The 10675-nt window shown below is 41.0% G+C and overlaps 1 protein-coding gene across 1 annotated transcript in view; it reads left to right on the top strand.

Annotated features, from left to right (window-relative positions):
• Positions 1-10675, top strand: part of LOC136856020 (mucin-2-like) — a 33448-nt gene that overhangs the window by 10440 nt on the left and 12333 nt on the right. Inside the window, exons 3-8 of the mRNA XM_067133573.1 lie at positions 3715-3897; positions 5336-5493; positions 6006-7769; positions 8069-8224; positions 9133-9753; positions 9913-10372. Of these exons, the coding sequence (XP_066989674.1) occupies positions 3715-3897; positions 5336-5493; positions 6006-7769; positions 8069-8224; positions 9133-9753; positions 9913-10372 (3342 nt within the window). The remainder of the gene's footprint in view (positions 1-3714; positions 3898-5335; positions 5494-6005; positions 7770-8068; positions 8225-9132; positions 9754-9912; positions 10373-10675) is intronic.

The following is a 10675-nucleotide window of genomic DNA, read 5'->3' as shown; positions in this document are numbered from 1 at the left end:
TGACACGGTAGATGATTCGGGAAATCCTCAAATAATAATTAAATCCACCCTCGCAAATTGGGCTTATACCTGAGCGTGAGATCGTCAGTAATTTCATTATTTTCAAGTAAAATCGGAATGTAAAAAATCGTGGATGGGGAATATGTGATAATACTTTTCCATAAATGGCATCTATGAACGTACAAGTGATGATTTCTTCTGTAGATGACAGTTTTCAAGAGAAGAAAGGCGTTATGAAGCAACTTTTTGGGGTGGGCCATGAAAGCCAATTGTTTGGGCGCCGAATGTGGCGATACAAAGATAAGATTATCTAGTGACGTAGCTAAAACCACGAGTCAGTGTCTTAAAGTAGTTTCCCCTACTGAAAGAAAACGGGGTCATGTTTTGATTCGTGAATCCACGTAATGTCTATTTGATTACTTAGCTCCACGAATTTGGAGTTTCCTAGCAACTAGACCTCTAGGTCAGTCTACAGTAAACATACCTAACTCCAGCCAAAATCAGGGCAAAAGCTTTTGTACGAGTAATTGAAGCGGAAAGCAACGATCTGAAATGGCTTTCCGAGGAACGTAATTATTCCAACAATCTGGTTAGACCACTATCCAGTTGTTACAAGTACACTCTTCTAAATCGCTCTCTGCTCGGTCACTCACTCACTTCTCACTCATTCACTCGTCAGTTGCCTGAGAACACTCTGAGTGAAAAGATATGTGAAGAATCGTTTCTGAAAACACGACGGTGCAAGACCTCGAGATTTATAAACTCCAAATTTCGTCTAGTGGTTCGAAACCCAGTGTGAATCAGATCATATTTTTCCGTGCAGGTAAGCTTTCATTTTAATGTTTTTTTTTTTTTTTTTTTGCTTTTGGTGTTAGATGGAAAACAGGGTTACCAACGGCTCAGGACAGAAACGGTTGGTTAGACTGAACTAATTGCAAGTGGGTAGTTATTCATCAAAATATTGAATTCATTCCTCGCACGAATTATTATTATTATTATTATTATTATTATTATTATTATTATTATTATTATTATTATTATTATTATTATTACTTTTCAACTTGAGCGCAAATGTAAACAAAATAACCTAGAAAACGTCGTAGTTTGTATTTAGGAGAAGAGGAAAAAGCAAAAATATACTTAATATACAAATCACAGACAAAGTTTGACTCTTAACTGAAGATCAATTACAGATTTAAACAAACAGTAATTGTTGGAGGTAGAAAAGGTTCAGGCGTTGGTGCAAGAACTGTCAAGTTTGTTTGGTGATGCAAGATATTTATTTTTATAATAAAGATTGAATTATGGAGTGTAATAACAGAATGACCTGTCTGTTAAGATACGAGCTCGGCTGAGATTAGATTTGAAGTTTGAACTTCTTTGTAAAAGGACAATTATCGCCTCACAGTGTGTGAGACTTCGTTACAGTGTAATCGGAACAATTTGGAGTGTGGTTACCATGAAGTTATTTGTTTGAAAATGTTCAGTAAGTTCTACAATGTTTATGTATATGCTGTTTTGTAATAATATATATATGTATATATATATATATATATATATATATATATATATATATATATATATATATACATACTAAGAAATCACAAAAGTAAGGGCGTGATTGCGTTCATTAGCCGAAGCCACTTGGAAAGTTCAAAATGAAACGGCAGAGTACCAAGCACTTTCGTGTATTTTAACACATTTTCGGGGCACAGAGTAATGCAGAGCACAAAACGATTGAGCAACAGAGCTCTCACAAAAGCGAAATGAAAAAAAAATTAAAATACGTACAATTAGGCCATTACAAACAGAAGCAGTGTTCGTCCAGATCACTTAACTACTTAACACCCGAACAGGTCAAAACTAGGAAAGGAATTGCCTAATGACCGCATTATATACAGAAATGAATTATCAAAAGCTGACTGCTTGTCGGCCGGGTTATAAAACAACTGGATTCACAATGAGGAATGATAACAATAATAACAGTAATAACAATATACATAAAAAGGCATCATTAAAAGAAACAACGAAAAGTAATAACTGAACGAACAATGAGAAATATATAAAAAGGAAAGTGACAATTAGTACACAGAATTACAGGATAATGTTAAAACTTCACTATTTTATCTATAATAAGATTGTCTAATTTGTACATACCAGGGCTCAAATTTAAAAGTTGTCTGGAATACGTCTTTATAAAAGCAGATTGTTATATTCTTACTAGTATGATCGTTACAAAATACAATTCCTTTTGCCTCTGTCCAATCAATAGCTTGGTGAAAATGATTTGAGATGAATAAAGAGGGCGCTAGAAGTCTGTCCTGTTCTGACCGAACATTTGTTGGTTTAATCTAGTAGACAATTCTTTTCCAGTTTGGCCTGTATATATATATATATATATATATATATATATATATATATATATATAAAAGCTTCATTCGTTATTTGTATAGAACTTAATGCAAAGCACAGCGAGTGGCTAAATTCAAACTCCACAGATCAACATGGCTGATCTCTATGCAGCGTCCGGTTTTGTCCAGCTAATTGAGGAACCCACGCACATTTCTGGTAATGGATTAGACCTCATATTGTGAAGTCCAAGGTCTGTGAATATATATAGGCACTAATGATTACTGCGCCATTGAGGTGGACATATCCGTCAATCAGTATATTCCTAATTCCACTATTGGGAAAAGGTTTGGTTTGAATTCAGAGCCAGTCGGGATCACATTATTGAAGCTTGTCAGGCGCTTAATATTAGTTCCTGATTCCAAGAGGTTAAATGAAATGCTGATGGCTATTTTAATAAGATATGTCCCCAGAAAGACCATCAAATTTAGGACAAATGACACGTCGTGGTTTGATGGTACAGGTAGACAAGACTACCATGACAGACCAAATTCAATGCATGGACACGAAATCATTCAAATGAAAATTACACCATTTTTATTGTTACATGCTTTTATCTAACTTGACATCTGTGTTTGTCTGTTTGGGTCAAATCTTATAATTCAATTTTCGACCTGTTCCCTCCATCCGATGGACTTGAAATTTTGCATGGTCACTCAGTCCCGGTGACAATGCAACCTTACATGGTCAATAGATCAGCAGTGACCTCTAGTGACCCTACAGTGACCTCTCCCAGTATCTCAGGATTTGTGTGAAGTGAATAACTCTTAGGATTTTTTATACCTTGTTTGACTCGGTAGAATAAGTTAATAACTCTACGGAATTTTCAAACATTCTTTGGCTCGACGGGACATCACGTTCAATTTCGATAGCTAAAATCGTAAACTGGGTACAATTTCTGTCAAAACCAAAACGTATAAAATAAAAAAATTAAACCAAATTATTTTGAACACGCTCTTATTAAAATGCACTAAATGTAAAAAATAATTTTTGAGACACCAGGATTTTCTTACAATTAATCGTGTCTGCAAAAATAAAAGCGTGGGTACCAAACATGGAAGGAAATGCTACAAGAAATAATTTTTTTTGTATCATTTCATTCCATGTTTAGCACCCACTCTTATCTTTGTAGACATGATAGAATGCTGTTCTCCGGTGTGGATGTCTGCTTCAGCCAGAGATTAATCTCTTTTAAATAGAGTGGTTCGTTGTGGTAGGTTTCTGTTTCCCAATAGTAGCAATTATGACTTGGACCATCGACGGCTGGTCTCTTGTTCGTCACTATTTCATAAGTTGTTTCAACAGAGATCTTCCACATACACAATTGATCCCTGACCCCCTTTACTTGCCGAGAGCAACCAGACTCGCTGAGCAGCAGCACCGGTATGGGATAAATGTGCCTCGCTGTCGAACTTCTCCAGAGTTCCGGAGGTCCTTTATTCCTCACAACCTTGGGCTGCGGAATAGCCTCCCAGAGGACGTCGTGCAGTTGGAACTTCTTCAGAAGTTCTAGCGGAAGTGCAGTGCGTTACTGCCCTAATCCTCCTTGTATTTTAATACATTTTTATTTTTTAAATTAATATTCTTTGGAAGCTTCTTTTTTTTCAAGTCAGTGGCCCTTTGGTGGGCTTGTTCCATATGAAGAGGGTTCACCTTCTGGATGAGGAGGAGGAGGGGAGGAGGAGGAGGGGGAGGAGGGGGGGAGGAGGAGGAGGAGGAGGAGGAGGAGGAGGAGGAGGAGGGGAGGAGGGAGGAGGAGGAGGAGGAGGAGGAGGAACAACAACAACAATCCGGTTGAGCTTTACTTTGAAGGCAGAATGAACCTGCTGTCCATATTTCACTGCTACTGATTCCCCCAGGAGGCATAAAAGTCAGTAACACACAGACGAACAAACAAACACCTTCAGAAGCCAAATATACCTAATATATAATGTAGATCAGACATCTTTGCCATTTATATTCAATGGTACTGCTTCTGTTCATTAATTGTTAAGAAATATTTATATTTACTTTCCAAGACTGATAAATAAGTATTTAATTACAAGGATTATACGCAAAGAGGTCAGATAATTTCCCCTGTGACCCTGTAAGGGAATATAGAGTTGTGGTAAATACCCCTTTACTCTTACTGCCAACTTGATCTTATGTCGGTGGTAATTAATTTTTTCCCTTTCTGCGGGTATTAATTTGGTCATCGCTCTCGATATTCTCGAGATTGCCCGCAGTCTTCAGCTGCTCGGCCCCTACTAACCACTAGGTTTCACAATCCTGCGAATAGTGAGTGGACAAAACGAATTTGAAACTGTATTAGTACAGAATCCTTTTTCTTCCTTTACATGTCGTTATCTTTTGAACATCGTTCTTTATTTCAAAAGGTGTATTTACATATTATTCAAACGTAACAAATCTATTGTTTAACCTCTTTCAGTAAATTACCTTCATTTCAGATAATAGACTTCTGTTGGTTACTGAACCAGTTGAGGTGGCCATCATAGTGCTGCAATTGACATAACTGAATCCTTGGAACTTTTGTTTCCACACATTGTCCAAGTTTTTGTGTACAATTCTGGTGTTATGTTTTATAAGTGATCAAAGTTGGTAACAAACTAATTCAATTTGGAATAAATATCAAAAATATTATTAGGAAGAGCAGTTAGCCCTGACGACAGTTTGTTGAAATTCAGTCGAAACGGCAGGTTCCAATAGTCGACCTCGCTGTGGGACTTAGATAACCAAAATACCAAAGCCATAAAGTCCATTCTGTCCAGGTCCTTTATTTGAGTCCTTAAGTCCTTTTATACACCACCAAAAAAAAAAGATACAAGTTAGTTTATAAAATTTCATTTACACATGCTATTCACTTTGAGTAATTCAATGCCATCCGAGTAATTCCTGTTCAACATCTATTTTATTTTTCTTCTTTCAGAGAGAATATCAAGATCTTCAGAAGCCTGCGAGTTTCATCCTACGTCATGTTCGTAAGATCTCACCTGAAAAGGAACTTACACCTGTTAAAGACACCTGCTCAGACTTTTTTGAACAGATACACTCTTAGAACACTCACTCACACCCACAATATTACATGTCAGAACCAGTGATTTCACACAGAAAGTAAACAAAAACATGATCAGAGGTAATCAACGTAACTCCTACTTCCAGGTAAGATTTTCGTAGCCAATAGTTTTATAACTATAAGTCACATAAAGCTTGTCGTGCTTATGCTTATGGTGATGGGCATTGCTTTCCGCGTCGGTTAAACCATTCAGTTCTCTTCCTGATCCTCTGAATCGCGAAAACGAAGATCGTTCGGTTGCGAATGACGAAGAAATGCGTAATTCAAAGTGGATGTCTTCTGTTCTGCATTTTTTGAAGCAAACGTGGCAAAGGCGAGCCCCTCAGAACTCGTGATACCCGGAGGCCACGTTCTTCAAAACAGGGCTTTCGGAACATGATTGATAATGATCACGTTTATGTTTGACACCAATGAAGCATAGTTTGAGAAATTGTCTTATAGGAATGCATTATGTCAAAGGTTTCCATGTAGAATGTTTCCCTGTTTTTTCATGTACTCTAATAAGGCTTATTTTAACTTCCAGTCAATTTTACAGCTCCAGTCCTACAAGGGTCCTCAGCTCCCACTCAGCCCACACCAGCTAGAGCTCCAGCCCCGACTCCACCAGGCCCTGCAGCCACAACCCACACCCTGCCTGCAGGAGGCCCACCACCGACACTGCCAGGGCCTTCATCTCCCATTCAGACCACACCAGGAGCAGGCTCAGTTCATACCCCGCTGACTCCCCTTGCCAACACTCTGGCCCCGTCAACAGGGTGGCTTCCTCCAACCCTCATAGCAACAAACCCTCCACGAACTCCTGCCAAGAGCCCAACTCGATCGACAAAAAACACAGGGCCAACCCTTCCAGGAACCACGGCCTCGATCCCAACTCAAGCAACAGTAAACACAGGGTCTAAATCTCCAGGAACCCCGGCCACAAGCCCGACTCAGGCAATGGTAAACACAGAGTCAAGCCTTCCAGGAACCCCAGCTACAAACACAAGTCAAGAGACAGTAAACTCAGGGCCAAACATTCCTGGAACACCCGCAACAATCACAGCTCAAAGAACAGTAAACACAGAGCCGAACCTTCCAGGAACCCTTACCTCGAGCCCGACTCAAGAAACAGTAAACACAGGGCCAAACCTTCCAGGAACCCATACCTCAAGCCCGACTCAAGGAACAGTAAACATAGGGTCAGTAATTCCTGGAACGCCCACCATGATCCTTACTCAAGCAAATGTTAACACAGGGCCAAACCTTCCAGGAACCCACACCTCTAGCCCGACTCAAGCAGCAGTAAATAAAGGGCCAAACCTTCCAGGAACCCATGCCTCAAGCCCGACTCAAGCAACAGTACACACAGAGCCAAAGCTTCCAGGAACCCCTACCTTGAGCCGGACTCAAGCAACAGTAAACGCAGGACCAAAAATTCCTGGAACACCCACCATGATCCTTACTCAAGCAAGTGTTAACACAGGACCAAACCTTCCAGGAGCCCCCGCCACAAGCCCGACTCAAGCAACAGCAAACACAAGGCCATACGTTCCAGGAACCCCCGCTACAAATACAGCTCAAGTAACTGCAAACTCAGAGCAAAAAATTCCAGAAACCCCCTCCTCGAGCCCAACTCGAGCATCAGGAAACACAGGGCTAACCCCAAAAACAATAAGCGCAGGTCCTATCCTTCCAGTAACAAATGGCACCAACACAACCCCAAAAACAATAAGCGCAGGTCCTATCCTTCCAGTAACAAATGGCACCAATACAACCCCAAAAACAATAAGCGCAGGTCCTATCCTTCCAGTAACAAATGGCACCAACACAACCCCAAAAACAATAAGCGCAGGTCCTATCCTTCCAGTAACAAATGGCACCAACACAACCCCAAAAACAATAAGCGCAGGTCCTATCCTTCCAGTAACAAATGGCACCAACACAACCCCAAAAACAATAAGCGCAGGTCCCATCCTTCCAGTAACAAATGGCACCAACACAACCCCAACAACAATTAACGCAGGTCCTATCCTTCCAATAACAAAAGGCACCAACACAACCACAACAACAATTGATGCAGGTCCTATCCTTCCAGTAACAAATGGCACCATCACAACCCCAACAACAATTAACGCAGTTCCTATCCTTCCAGTAACAAATGGCACCATCAAAACCCCTGCAACAATTAACGCAGTTCCTATCCTTCCAGTAACAAATGGCACAAACACAACCCCATCAACACTTAAAGCAAGTCCTATCCTTCCAGTAACAAACAGCACAATCACAATCCCATCAACAGTTAACGCAGGTCCTATCCTTCCAGTAATAAATGGCACAACACATCCCCAACAACAATTAACGCAGCTACTCTCCTTCCAGTAACAAATGTCACATTCATAACCCCAACAACAATTAATACAGGTCCTATCCTTCCAGTAACAAGTGTCACAACCACAACCCCATCAACAGTTAACGCAGCTCCTCTCCTTCCAGTAACAAATGTCACAATCCCAACCCCAACAACAATTAACGCAGGTCCTATCCTTCCATTAACAAATGATACAAACACAACCCCAAAATCAATTGACGCAGGTCCTATTTTTCCAGGAACAAATGGCACCAACACAACCCCAACAACGATTGACGCAGGTCCAATCCTTTCAGTAACAGTTGACACCAACACAACCCTAAGAACAATTAATGCAGGTCCTCTCCTTCCGGTAACAAATGTCACAGTCACAACCCCAACAACAACTGGCGCAGGTACTGTCCTTCCAGTAACAAATGGCACCAACACAACCCCAACAACAATTACTGCAGCTCCTATCCTTCCATTAACAAATGGCAACAACTCAACCCAAATAACAAATGACACAGGTCCTATCCTTTCAGTAACAAATGACACCATCACAACCCCAATAACAATTAATGCATATCCTATTATTCCATTAACAAATGGCACCAACACAACCCCAACAACAATTACCACAGGTCCTATCCTTCCAGTAACAAATGACACCAAAACAACCTCAACAACAACTAACGCAGGTCCTATCCTTCCAATAGCAAATAGCACCAACACAACCCAAATAACAATTGCAAGTTCCTAACCTTCCAGTAATAACTGGCACCAACACAACGCGAACACCAATTACCGCAAGTCTTATCCTTCCAGTAACAATTGGCACCAATACCACCCAAACAACAGTTAACGCAGGTCCTATCCTTCCAGTAACAAATGGCACCAACACAACCCCAACAGCAATTACCGCAAGTCCTATCCTTCCAGTAACAATTGGCACCAATACCACCCCAACAACAATTATTACAAGTCCTATCTTTCAAGTAACAAATAGCACCAACACATCCCCAACAACAATTAATGCAGGCCCTGTCCTTCCAGTAACAAATGGCACCAACACAATCCCAACAACAATTAACGCAGGTCCTATCATTCTAGTAACAAATGGCACCAATACCACCCCAACAACAATTACCGGTAGTCCTATCCTTCCAGTAACAAATGGCACCAACACAACACAACAACAATTACTGCAGGTGATATCCTTCCAGTAACAAATGGCACCAATGCCACCCCAACAACAAATACAGGTAGTCATATCCTTCCAGTAACCAATACCACCCCAACAACAAAAGGTCCTATCCTTCAGTAACAAATGGCACCAATACAACAACAACAAATACAGGTAGTCCTATCCTTCCAGTAACAAATGACACCAATACCACCCCAACAACAATTACCAGTAGTCCCATCCTTCCAGTAGAAAATGGCACCAATACCACCCTAACAACAATTACCATAAGTCCAATCCTTCCAGTAACAAATGGCACCAATACCTCCCCAACAACAATTACCGCAACTCCTATCCTTCCAGTAACAAATGGCACCAACACAACCCCAACAGCAATTAATGCAGGTCCTATCCTTCCAATAACAAATGGCACTAACACAACCCCAGCAACAATTAATGCAGGTCCCATCCTCCTAGTTCCAAATGGCACCAATTCCACCCCAACAACAATTAATGCAGGTCCTATCCTTCCAGTAACAAATGGCACCAACACAACCCCAACAACAGTTACCGGTAGTCACATCCTTCCAGTAACAAATGGCACCAACACAACCCCAACAACAAATAATGCAGGTCCTATCCTTCCAGTAACTAATGGCACCAACACAACCCCAACAACGATTAATGCAGGTCCTATCCATCCAGTACCAAATGGCACCAATAACACCCCAACAACAATTACCAGTGGTCTATCAACAGGTAAAAAAACACAACAACAATAAAGTTGCAGGTCCCATCCTTCCAGTAACAAATGTCACCATACCACCACAACAACAATTACCATAGGTCCAATCCTTCCAGTAACAAATGGCACCAATACCACCCCAACAACAATTACCGCAACTCCTATCCTTCCAGTAATAAATGGCACCAACACAACCCCAGCAGCAATTAATGCAGGTCCTATCCTTCCAATAACAAATGTCACTAACACAACCCCAGCAACAATTAATGCAGGTCCCATCCTCCTAGTTCCAAATGGCACCAATTCCACCCCAACAACAATTAATGCAGGTCCTATCCTTCCAGTAACAAATGGCACCAACACAACCCCAACAACAATTGATGCAGGTCACATCCTTCCAGTAACAAATGGCACCAACACAACCCCAACAACAAATAATGCAGGTCCTATCCTTCCAGTAACTAATGGCACCAACAGAACCCCAACAACGATTAATGCAGGTCCTATCCTTCCAGTACCAAATGGCACAATCACAACCCCATCAACAATTAACGCAGGTCCTATCCTTCCAGTAACAAATGGCACCAACACATCCCCATCAACAGTTAACGCACCACAACAACAGTACCATTGGTCTATCTGTGATAATAAATGACACCAACACAACCCCAATGGCAATTGATGCAGGGCCTATCCTTCCAGTAACAAATGGCACCAATGCCACCACAACAATAATTACCGGTAGTCATATCCTTCCAGTAACAAATGGCACCAATACCACCACAACAACAATTACCGGTAGTCCTATCCTTCCAGTAACAAATGACACCAATACCACCCCAACAACAATTACCGTGAGTCCTATCCTTCCAGTAACAAATGGCACCAATACCACCACAACACCAATTACCGGTGGTCCTGTCATTCGGTAACCGT

The sequence above is a fragment of the Macrobrachium rosenbergii genome, chromosome 34 (assembly GCF_040412425.1).
Source record: "Macrobrachium rosenbergii isolate ZJJX-2024 chromosome 34, ASM4041242v1, whole genome shotgun sequence".
NCBI lineage: Eukaryota > Metazoa > Arthropoda > Malacostraca > Decapoda > Palaemonidae > Macrobrachium > Macrobrachium rosenbergii.
Note: the sequence above shows the minus strand (reverse complement) of the source record. Positions and strands in the feature narration are given on the sequence as shown.